This window comes from Myodes glareolus, chromosome 6, assembly GCF_982192425.1.
Source record: "Myodes glareolus chromosome 6, mMyoGla1.1, whole genome shotgun sequence".
Lineage (NCBI taxonomy): Eukaryota > Metazoa > Chordata > Mammalia > Rodentia > Cricetidae > Myodes > Myodes glareolus.
In genome coordinates, this window is record NC_142031.1 from 10,635,288 (window position 1) to 10,648,109 (window position 12,822).

Below are 12,822 nucleotides of genomic sequence, written 5' to 3' on the forward strand. Positions count from 1 at the left end.
GTTTTTCTGCTTTAAACCTGGGCAATTGGATTGTGACATGCCATGCTGATCACCACATCTAATGGGAACCCAGGTATCACCAACTGCTTTTATTTCTGTGGAAAATGAGAGGCTCCTTAAATTTTCATTATTCCTTTCTTTGTGTGTGTGTGCAGTTGTTTCCTCACCCACTGAGAAAATTTTGTACTTTCTTCCCTGGGGCTCTGCATCTGATGTCCACAGCCCATGTGATGAAATTTAATTGATAGATACAAGTATAGTTCCACTAGTTTCACAACACCATAAATTTTTGTGGAAATTAAGCTTCCGGGAAGGTGCCAATTTAGGAAGATTTGGTCCCATGACTGCCTTAACAATCTGTTTATGTTAAGACCTTTAGAAATGATGTCTGTGGATTTCATTAAATGATCCAGAGCAAGACATGCATTTGTGAGTTCACGAATTCTGGTTTTGTGAGTTCAGGTGGACTCATAAAGTCAGAATTCATTGCTCCACACTGGAAATTGTAACACAAAGTCCATGTCAGGGAAAAGCAGATTTGTGCTTAGAGTAACTGAATTCCACACAGCACACACAGTGGGGCCTATTCTACAACAGTGACAGGTACAAATATCTAACAAAAGCCTGTGCTTCCATTGACTTGAAAATCAATAATCAGTCCAAATTCAAAAATTTTCTGAATTCTGCTGCTCCAAAACCATCTAGCACATCACAGGACCAAAGTGCGCTTACATGCTAAATGTTTATTTTCTAATATTCAGAAAGATCCAGAGAGAAAAGCAGACCTGTGTGCCTCATTTTTAATACTACACAAGACCTATCACTCTTCCTCCCAGCCAATTATTATTAATGAGAAATGAGCATTAGATTTCTAAACGTGATCTCCTTCCCTGACCCTCAGTTCTCACAGATCAAATCTTGTGTTGACCCATTTCTTCTGGTTTATCTCTAATTCCCTACATTGTTTTGCTCATTTTGTAATCCAGTAGTGCCTTCAAAGAAGTACTGCTGAGTATCTTTGAAGTAAAGAGAAACTGAGAAGTGATGCTGTGTTTATCTGTAAATTCTTCTTATACATTTTTCCTAGTCATCTACTTTGTTTACATTCTAGAACCTGAACTGCCAGTGTGAAAGTGTTCTGCCGAGTGCAGGCTGGAGAGTTTCTTTTTAGTGGAAATGGACCACAGAGAAAGTAGGACAAAACTTAGGGCAAGTGTTTCGCTGTGGGTGGTGACACATCTTATTTAGTATTTGAGATGAGAGAAACAGGACTACTGTTCTCAAATCTTATTGTACATTTAAAAATAAACATTTTAAAAAGCTATTATCTGGGCTGTTGTTTACAGAAGTTTCTGTTCTGCCTGGTCCCACAGCCATTCAGTTGCAAAGAAACACACAGATGTCTACATTAACTAAAAACTGGTTGACCTAGTAGCCCAGGATTTCTTATTAACAAACTCTTACACCTTATATTAACCTATAATTCTTATCTGTGTTAGCCACATAGCTTGGTATCTTTTATCAGTGAGGCAATCTAATCTTGCATCCTGTGCATCTGGTTGTCAACTGTAGACTGAGCCTTTCCTCTTCCCAGAATTCACCTGTTCTGGTCACCCTGCCTATAATTCCTGCCTGACTACTGGCCAATGAGCAATTTATTAAACCAATACAAGTGACAAATCTTCAGGGTACAAGACCCTTGTTCTACAGTTCTCCCCACTTTTTATTCCCAAAACAAGAACTCTGAATCTAATCTCCTTTGTTTAGCTTTTTTATAGACCATTATTCATAACAACTTGTATGAATACAAGAAGTCAACCCTCTAAACAATAATAAGCATTCATCATTCATTTTTGGGAATGTGGACATAGTTTTCTAGGCCACTTCTTCATGACTGGGGATACTGATAATCTTATAGGGACCTAAAGAAAATTTAGGATTATGATCAAGTCCTGACTGGAATATTCTATGAGGTTTGATCATCTCAGTCAGCAATCTTGAGGCTGTTCTGAATATAAAACTCAGAAGAAGCTCCAACAGAGTTTCTTTGAAAAGTTGGATCATCTGGGCCATCCACTCCTATCAGAGATTTCTCAGGATTTCTTCCTTGATCAAATCTGGGAGGGACTGTGGAGGGAAAAGGATGGGAATGGGAGGGAAGGAGGGAATGGGAATTTGGATTGGTATTTTTTATTAAAAATTTCCACCTCATCCCATTTGTCTCCCCCTCCCCCCTTCCCCTCCCTCTCCAGACCAAAAAGCAGTCAGGGTTCCCTGCCCTGTGGGAAGTTCAAGGTCCTCCTTCCTCCATCCAGGTCTAAAAATTTTGCATGCAAATGGATGGAAATAGAAAACACTATCCTGAGTGAGGTAACCCAGACCCAAAAAAGATGAATATGATATGTACTGATGAATATCTTGGATTGGTATTTTTTTTAAGTTAAAAAAGTAGCCAGTCTTGAATAGATAAATAGATAGATAGATAGATAGATAGATAGATAGATAGATAGATAGATAGACAGACAGAGATGATATAGATATAGATATAGATATAGATATAGATATAGATATAGATATAGATATAGATATAGATATAGATATATCCAGTGTAGATGGTGTTAAAGATGCCACGGAGATGGCAGAAGCAAAGATACAAGCTGTCCACTGGAACCTTGCCAGTAGGCCTTGAGCCTCATGGTACAATATAAAAGAAATTGGTTAATATAAAAGAAATGGGTTAACCAAAGAGCTAGCTAGCAATATGTTTAAGTGTTTGGCCAAGCAGGGATTTAAATAATATAGTTTGTGTGTGGTTATTTTGGGGCTGGGCAGCCAGAAACAAACAAGCAGCCTCCAACTACAGTGCAGATCTAAACAAAGAATTTTCAGCAGAAGAATCTCAAATGGCTGAATGCCATTTAAGGAATTGGTCAACTTCCTTAATCACCATGGAAATGTAAATAAAAATAACTCAGAAATACTGTCTTACACCTTTCAAAATGGCTAAGATCAAAAGTACTGAGGAGAGCTTTTGTTGGAGAGGATGAGGAATCAGGGGAGCACTCCTCTACTGTGGGCAGGAGTGCAAATATTTAATGTCACTGTCTGTGTGGCTACCCTTTTATGTTCCCTCTTGCCTGTACACTCAGGTAACAGTAAAGTCTTAGGCATCTTACTGTTGCTCTTTCTGAAATTTCACCACTAGAATATATATAAATTTATGCTTCTTGGTTGCAGAGATGACTCGGTGGTTAATAACAGTGGCTGCTCTTCCACAGGTCATGAGTTAAATTATCAGCATCCTCACGGTTCTTATAACCACCTGTTGTGAGATCTGGTGCCCTCTTCTGCCTGGTAGGGATACAGGCATACAGAATACTCTATATATAATAAAGAAATACATTCTTAAAAATCATTTGTGTTTCTTATTTCTTATTCAAATTTTTTTATGTTCATTTTCTAGAAACTGTTGGAATTGGATGGGACAGTGATGATCCTTCCCAGAAGAATCCTGGCAATAGGCTTCCCAAGCTACAGTGACCAGAATGGAGGCTTTGAGAACAACAACTCAAGATTAATGCACTCACACAATCCTCCTGCTTTATATTTCAGGTTTACCAAAAGATACTGCCATGTACAACTTTGTACTGACTCACTCCCAGATCTATGTTCACATAAGAAGAAAACTCAATCAAATTTGCCAGCTCACACTCAAGTATATGGCCAGCTGACACAGAAAGAATACTGACAGAACCAGTTATAGGAAAAAAATGCATCCCAGTTAACCTTAGCTACACTGTGAAAACCCACTCTAATATATTAGCATACTAATTACATAGACCCAGAACTGATAGCTTGGTGGTTGGATTAATTAATGTATCAATAATTATTACCCTATTCTGAGTTCTTTCACAGGGTGGACATCTGATGCAAATTACACAGATACCATCCAAATCCCCAAAGGAGGAAGAGGGTGGAGATTCAATTATTGAATCAGACTGCAGATTTTGGCTGGGATGTGTGTGGCTACAAAGGAGAAGGATCAGTGGAAGGTGAAGAAAGAGTCAGAGCAGCCAGAGAAACACTCAAAGTTTTGGGGCCTGGAGTCACTGCATGTCCCTTCTGGGATTTGGAGACCTTTCACCAATGTCCAGATCACATAAGTCCCTCAGCTCTACCAGGACATTTCATCTCATGCAGCCTCATTTCTCCTTGTCTTCATCTCGGTGTTGTTAAATATTTTTTTTCTTTTTTCTTTATTTATTTGTTTATAAAAATTTCCACTTCCTCCCCTCCTCCCCATACCCTCCCATTCTCCCCACTCCCTCTCCTCCCCCCCAACTCCCTCTCCTCCTCCCTCTCCAGTCCTATGAGCAGTCAGGGTTTCATGCCCTGTGGGAAGTTCAAGTTCCTCCCCTCTCCCTCCAGGTCTAGGAAGGTGAGCATCCAAACAGACAAGGATCCCAAGCAGACAGTACATGCAGTCGAAACAAGACCCAGTGCCATTGTAAATGGCTTCTCAGTCGACCCCCATGCCAGCCACATTCAGAGAATCCGGTTTGTTTCTTTACCATGCTGATTTTTTTTTTTTAGAGCAGAGGTCACTCTTCATTTCATATCCCTTTCTTGCTTGAAAGTTCCAGATATACTCTGTTAATTCCACCAATGTAGAATAAAATATGCCATCATTTAAAGTCAACTTTGAAGCAAGCTATTATTAAATACTGGTCAGGTAGAAGGGCTTTGGCAAGGTTCAGATCCATGCTCTTGGGAAATGGCCCAGAATGACAGCATTGTCATTGTTTATAAAAGACTCATGTTTAGTTCCCAGCACCCACACCAGTTCCAGGAGATCTTATGTTCCTTTCTGTTCTCAGAAAGTGTCCAAAACCACCACACAAATAAGTACATGAATCTTTAAAACATGCCATTTGGTTAGAGGACCATTTGCTGAAACAGGAACTACCCCTGCCTATGAGCTCTGTAACTATGGGTCTTTGACCATTTGTACAGTACCCAGCACAAATTTCCTCTGACTCATCCTCAAATCCAGTCACAAAGGGGAAGATTCCCCATAATGACCACGTCACTATTGCATCAGTGTGTACATCTTCTCAGGCAGAACTGCAGAAGTCAGGATGTACAGATGGGTAACAAAATTGTTGTCTTTTAGCAGCCTGCATATTATTGTCTTCTGGAGCTGTGGAAGCTATGCAACAGGAAGTTCCCCAGACCCAGACTGATTGCTTTCTGTCCTGTAACCAATATTGTGTTGTATTCTGCAGTAAATGTCAGATGATCTCAGGATATGTAGTTTTGATGGGGACTTGACTTCCTGTAGCTCTTTTACTCTGGTGCCGTGGAGATCAGTCTGGGCTCTATTCTGTTATTTAATGTCTAGATATGATGGACACCCGGGGCACTGGGTCGCCTTCCTTAACAATACATTGGGAAGCTATCCAATGTCTGGCACTGAGATTTTTCAGTCATTTGTGTTTTCTGCTGCTGGCATCATTCACCCAAACAAGACACATTCACTTTTTGGTTTTTGTTTGTTTACTCGAGAAATGATGCGATGGCTTTTCTTGGATGTTAACTTGACAACATATACCTGGAATTAATGAAATCCCATATGGTTGGGCCCAAGTATGAGGGATATTTTTTCTTTCTTCCATTTTTTTTCAACAGAGGGTTTCTTTAGATAATGCTATCTGTCCTGGAACTAATTCTGTAGACCAGGCTGGCCTTGAACTCACAGAGACTCACCAACTCCGCCTCTGTCTCCTGAGTTATGGAAGTAAAGCCTTGTGCTACCACTGCCAGACTGAGGGTTTTTTTCTTACATCATTTGAAATAGAAAGAACAACATGTTTCTTCTTCTTTTTTGTTTATTCTTCTCTCATAAAATGTATCCAGACCACAACCTCTCCTCCCTCCATCCCTCCTAGTTCCCCTAAAATACGTTGCTCCTCCATTTCCCTTCAGACAAGAGCAGGCCTCTCAGTGATATCACTGAACATGGCATAACAGATGCAATAAGACTAGGCATGAATTCCCATATCAAGACGTGATGTGGGATGCCCCTCTGTATACTGCGAATACCATCGGTTAATACAGAAGCTGTCTTGGGCCTGTGATAAGGTAGAGTAGAATTAGGCAGGGAAAACTAGGCTGAATGCTAGGAGAAAGAGGGCAGAGTTTGAGAGAAGACATGGAGCCTCCACCAGAGCAGACATGCTGCATCTTTGCCTGTAAAACACAGCTAAATAGTGATATACAGATTAATGAAGATGGGTTAGTTTAGGATATAAAGTGAGCCAGAAATGCTCATAAACTTTTGGCCAAACAGTATTGAAAATAATATAGTTTCTGTGTGGTTATTTAGGAAGTCTGGGCGGTCAGGAAATGAATTAGCAGCCTCATATAACAAAGACTGGATGAGGCAAGCCAGTAGTAGGAAAAGGGTCCTGAGTAAAGTAAAAAAGTCAGAGAAACCCCATTCACACTGTTAGGAGAAATGAGGCAGGGATTGATGGGAATAGAATGAAGGGAAGTGAAACTGGGCTATAGATGCCTCACTGGCAAAGACCCATTTTCACTGAGTCTGAGACCCTGGACTTGATCCTAGGCAAAGGGAGAAAGCAAAGACTTGGAAGGGAAAGCAGATATGAGATGTGGATAAGAAGTAGACTCTAAGATGTATTTTGTCTTAGTTCCTGGGATTTCGACCTGTTTTACCAAGCGGAAGTTGAAATTCACAGTGTTTGATTTGATGAGTGTGCACCAAGGTTTCTGGAACTTTAGGGCTAGAACTCACAAAGTGACTGCTCACCACATATCATGCAGAAGAAGTCAGTGGAGATCTGTCCTAACTCCGGGGTGAAGAAGCCTTTTGTGGAAGTAACTGATCTTGAAGTCATGGAGGCAGATTTTTGTGAAAGGGACATATACTTGTTGCAGTGGGCCCAGCAGCAAAAGAATTCCTTTCATTTATGTTGTAGAAAGTTGAAGAGTTGGGATTCACCTGTCTTCACTGCTGAACAGTTCTTCAAAATGGTAGGTGTAGATTACATCCTGGAGCTGAATCTGAGTCAGTGGTGGCTTAAATTCATGGCACACCTTTTTCCTTACCTGGGGTTGATGAGAAATAATCACATTTGTGCTAAAGGGAATTTGGAAGCCCTTCAGGTTTGCTGCTTATTCAAAGGAAGAAGGAATAAGCATGTTGTTTTCTCAGTTTCCCAAACTCCCCTGTCTCCAGAATCTCTCCATAAGTGATTGCTACTTCTTAGAAGGCCGCCTTGAGGAGTAGCTGAGGTTAGGAAGGATGGGGAGGGTCCTGGAGAACATAGAAAACAAAGCCTTTCCTTTACAAGTTAGTGGGTCCTTGATGGTCTGACCAGGGGTAACCTAACAATGACAGAGACACAGCAGATGAGCTCTATGCTCAGACGTGTGTGAACAGGCACCAGAACACCCACCTGCAATTACTCAGGTGCGAAAGGTTGTTTGGAGCCCAAAACTTTATTGAGTAGGTGGGAAATATGTGACACCGGGTTTGAAGTTGGGGGAACTGGACATGACTGGTGGGGAAGATACATATAAGGGGACCCATAGGGACACTACTGGGAGGAGCTGAACCTGTCATATGGACAGACTACATCTGGGGAAAGCATCATCTGCCTTGCTTTCAATCCCACCAGTCCTCTTTAATATCATTTGGCAAAACTAATTCCTTGATCTCTCCCTAGGAGCCTGAACATCTGTGAGCTCAAACATCAGAATCTGAGTAGTGTAGTGCTGTCTGCTTTATGCCCTAAGCCCCTTGGGGTTCTCTTTTAAAGAATCACAAGTACACTGCAAAGTCTGGAGTTGGAGGGGTTTTACTTGAGAGACTTCTGTTTCCATGTGATTGTGCCTGCCCTGAGCCAATGCTCCCAGCTTACCAAGGCCAATTTCTATCAGAATAATATCTCTCTTCTCATCCTAAAGAACCTTCTATGTCACACAGCCAAGCTGAGCAAAGTTGCCCATGAGCTGTATCCCACCCCTATGGAATGCTATGACTCTAGGACAACAATTAGAGATAGATTTATGCAAGTTTGTTTTGAGTTGCTGAATATACCATGTCTCAGAAAATGCCCCCCCCAAAAAAAAGAAAGAAAAGAATTGGTACTTTAGAGATGTTTCAGACACCAGAGAGGGGAAAATTTGAATTTGAAACCAAAAGACTGTGGTTAAAAATGTGTGACGTGTGACATAAGACTGGAGAGACGGCTCAGAGCCTAAGAGGCTAAAAATACTGATTGCTCTTCCAGAGGTCCCAAGTTCAATCCCCAGCAACCACATGATGGCCCAAACTTCCTTGTGCTAGAGAGGATCTGGAAGCCTAGTTCTATCACTGCTTCTTCAGAGCTGGAGCAGGAGTAGATAAGTACTTTGCATTCTCAGCTCCCCAAAATAATTGCCTTCAGCATCTCTATGTAAATGATGTCTACTATCTAGAAGCCTGCCTAACAGAGTAGCTCAAGTAAAAAAAAAAAACTGGAGAAAGTCCAACAGACCATAGAGAAGCCCTCTTTTTACATTGCAAGAAATGAGGAGCAAGTCACCTTGTAGCAATCCTCTCTGGCTTCAGCCTAAGGTTCTCTCCCTGCTTGAGTTCCAGCCCTCACTACTTTTGATGATGAAGTGTTACATGGAATTTTGAGTAAAATAAAACCTTTCCTCCCCTAGTTTCTTTGGTCATAATGATTCATAAGAGCAGTAGAAACTCTAGCTCAGACAGATGCTTAAGAAAATATACTATTTGTTACTGAACAACCAATTGATGTGGTCTGCCCTGGGAAAAACCAACTCCCATGTTCTCAGCTGTTCCACATGTACATTTCTTTGTATACAATTGAGATCTCTTGTGGTTTTGTCCTTCCAGTGTGATAAATTAATTGATGTCATCCTTGTTCAGGTCAACTTTGAGCCATCATTTTAGTGAGACTTAAGAATGTTGCTTCTGATATTAGTATGAAATACAGTCTCACAACAAACTTTCTGATCCTCTGACCCTTCCAGTCTTTCTACAACCCCTTTTCTGTCCAATGCTCCCTGAGTCTTCAATTGGGAGTAGACTTTTTTGTTCCTAAGATTTATTTATTCATTATGTATACAATCTTCTGTCTGCATGTATGCCTGCAGGCCAGAAGAGGACACCAGAGTTCATTATAGATAGCTGTGATCCTCCATGTGTTTGCTGGAAATTGAACTCAGGACCTCAGGAAGAGCAGCCAGTGCTCTTAACCTCTGAATCATGTCTCCAATCCTGATGTGGGAGTGTTTTGTACCTCATGGCGGAGGTACCAACTGTAGCCATGTTTATTGCCACAACTCTATGGCCTTTCAAAATCCCTGCCAGCAAGCAAGCTGCAACAGTCTGTTCACAAACCACACTCAAATGCTCCATAGTTGGACCACCTGCCTAAAAGAGTCAGAGTTTGCCCTGGCAGGATGGCCCAGCAAGCCAGCATTTTACAGCAGCGCGGCTTTTTTTCCTGCTATGGCTGAAAACCAAAAAGCATGCGGTCAGCTTTTCAGCAAATTCATTTAAGTGTTTCATGGCAAGACCTCGTAAAGAGCTACAGGGATTTGCAGTTAAAGCTGAGTCAGGAAGTCTCTCTTAAATGAGAGCACTTGCCTCTAGCAAGCAGAGCATTTCCAAGAAATTGCTGCTACCAAGAAGTCATGCTTTACTCTATTTGTCTCTGTCTAGAATGACTTCCCAAGCTCTCTCGGGTTTTATGTGGATGCAGTTGTCCTCATATTGGCGCCATTCTGTAACATGAGGACTTGTTTGTCTCTATCCTCCATGTTACAGATCTTGACCATCTCTGCTCTGAAGGACCTGCCCATGGCATTCTTCCCACCAGTATTCAAAGACACCTTCACTGGCAAACAGACAAATATTCTGAGGGCAATGGTGGTAGCTTGGCCCTTCCCATGTCATCCTATCAATGCCTTGATGAAAACTCCCAACCTGAAGGCCTTGAAGGCTGTGCTGGGGGGCCTGGATTTGCTGATTAACCAGAAGTATCAACTTAGGTAAGTGAGATCAAGGTAGCATGGAGGGGAAGACTGTGGATGGAGAGAAGTGACCACAGACTTCAGAATGTGGTCCAAGTGGAATCAGAGTTTAGAGAAGTGAATAAGTACAAAAGGGCAGTGGTGTGCGGAACACACTGAGAAGAGATGTGGTCAATATAAAATGACTCTCCCCCTCCCTGTTCTGTCAGCCAATAGAAATGAAAACACTCTGAGTTCAAGGAATGGATTTCAGGGAAATGGAGGTGTGAGATCAAAGCAAAGTATAAACTGATACTCAAGTTGTCATTTGAATCTCCTTCTTGTTTGACTAACAGCAGTTGGATACTACAAGAGCTAGATTTGCAGGGTGCCCATCATAACTTCTGGAATTTTGGACTGGAACAGAGGATGGTGTCTGCTCTCCAGATGTCAATACTGAGACCCAATCAGTAGCACATGATCCCATACAAGGTGAAAAATAGGTTGTGAGTGTGTGGATCAACCTTTCCCTTGAGACCAGGCATCTCTATAAATACATAAAATGCTTCTATTGGTGGATCAAGCAGAGAAAAGATGTGATGCTGGTGATGTGTCCAAAGCTGGAGTTTGGAGCCACCCCTCTCTACAACCCTGTAATGCTGCTGGAGGTATTTGAGCCAAGCTCTATGAAGGAATTCACAGTGAATGCACGCTGGAACCTGAGAACCCTTGTGACCCTTCAGAAAATCCTTCTCAATGGAATCTTCGTACCTTTGGAGTGGTTTGGAAACCGCAAGATGGTCAAAAAGTGTATTACAGAGATTATTTACTGGGTACCAGATCTCAAAAAGATCCAGCATCTCAAACTGAATGATGTCTGTTTCCTGAATGAACTTCTGTACCAAGAACTCAGGTGAGGAAGAATAGAGTTCTTGCTCCACAGGCCAGGGAAAGTCTTGCAGAGTTTCATGAAACAACAGTGCTCACCTGTGGCATCCCAACCACTCCTGAATATAGAAGTGCTATTACCTTAGGATAACTGACCTCGTAGCCTTTCTGCTGCTCTAGCAATCATGATCTAGGAACCATCTTTGCTAGGGAACCAGATGAAGGAAAAACAGATCCACAAAGTGTATGAGGTCTTAAGCCACATGCTACCCCATGTCACCTCTCTCCTCAGGACTGTTAACAGTTTAAATCTCTCTCTCTCTCTCTCTCTCTCTCTCTGTCTGTCTCTCTCTCTTTCTCTCTCTCTTCCCCTCTCTCTCTCATTTCCAAAGTGTCAAGTGTTCTTTGAGCATGAGTAGGGCCTTGTAAATGAATGAGGGTGAATAAGACAACAGGCAACAGGGAAACCCTGTGAGCAGGATGGAGGCTGTGCTAGGAAGGTGGGGCTCATTCGGACCATTATTGGCAGAGCCAGGGTTGGTTCTAAGTGTCCCCTTTGTTGGCCCTTCTTGATCTCCTGCTGAAACCAACTGTCAGCTTGGGTGACTTTGTGCTTGACTGTGCAGAGGGAACAGATTTGGGAACAGAAAATGTCACAGTCACAGTGATTTTGCATGTGTTGTTAACTCTGCATCAGGGAATACCCTGATCTTGATCTTCATGATGCTCTCAAAATGAACTTAGGCCTAACTGGCCTCTGCTACATTGAAGTATCATCCTTTCTTTACCATTATTAGACTTTACTGAGATAAACTCCTCTGTCTCTCTGTAGGTGCATGGAGAGTCCCTTGGAGACCCTTGCAATCACTCGATGCTTGCTATCAAATGCAGACATGAGTTATCTGTCCCAGTGTCCACATGTCCACAAGCTCAAACATCTGTACATGAGTGGTGTCACCTTTCTAAATTTAAGTCATCCACTTCTAGGAAACCTGATAGAGACACTGACAGCTACTCTGCAGATATTACAATTGACGGGTTGTATGATCATGGATTTCCAAATTAGTGTTCTCCTGCCTGCCCTGAGCCAGTGCACCCAGCTCATTGAGGTCAATTTTCTGAAGAGTTTCCTGTCTGCGGCCAGTCTGAAGAAGCTGATGCATCACACTGCAAAACTGACTCAGCTGACCCGGGAGCTGTATCCAGTCCCTGACAAGGTCTATGATGACACTTCAGTGAGCTCATGGAAACACTCAGTGTTATAAGACAGCCGAAAGAGGTCTACTTTGTGAGTAAGAAATGTCTAGATTTTCGGGAATTCTGTGTCTATAATGTGGGGACTGCACTATGTTCATGTTGGCAATAAATGAGGAGGTGTAACATGAGGGGGCTGACTTGTTGGGGTTTCCGTCCTGCCCGGTACCCCACAACTGGCAACTCCCAATGAAAATCACACACATGACTCCATAAGATTATAAACTGATTGGCCCATTAGGTCAGGCTACTTATTAGTTCTTATGACACATATTACCCCACTATCCTTATCTAGGTTAGCCATATAGCTTGGTACCTTTTTCAGCTGGGCAAGTTACATGCTGCCTCTTCGGTGGTCTGCAAAGGAGTGGCTGAGGAAGCTCTCTGTTTCCCAGAATTCTCCTGTTCTCATTGCATCACCTCTACTTCCTGTCTGGTTTTCCCGCCTATACTGCCTGCCTGGCCAATCAGCGTTTTATTAAAATATAATTGACAGAATACAGATAATTCTCCCATATCATTTCCCTCTTTTTTTTTTAAACAAAGAAAAATACCCATAGTCCATTTGTTGGGAATGTGGGCGTAGTATTTCAGGCTACTTCCTGCTGGTTGGGGGCGCTGATGATC

General features: G+C 42.1%; 1 protein-coding gene across 1 annotated transcript; it reads left to right on the forward strand.

The window, feature by feature from the left end:
* The first annotated feature begins 6,840 nt into the window (after positions 1–6,840).
* On the forward strand, positions 6,841–12,307 carry LOC148121628 (PRAME family member 12-like). The gene is given in 5 exon segments (XM_087906755.1): positions 6,841–7,056; positions 9,869–10,092; positions 10,595–10,966; positions 11,774–12,168; positions 12,171–12,307. Coding segments are annotated over 5 exon segments (1,344 nt in total).
* Positions 12,308–12,822: the final 515 nt, after the last annotated feature.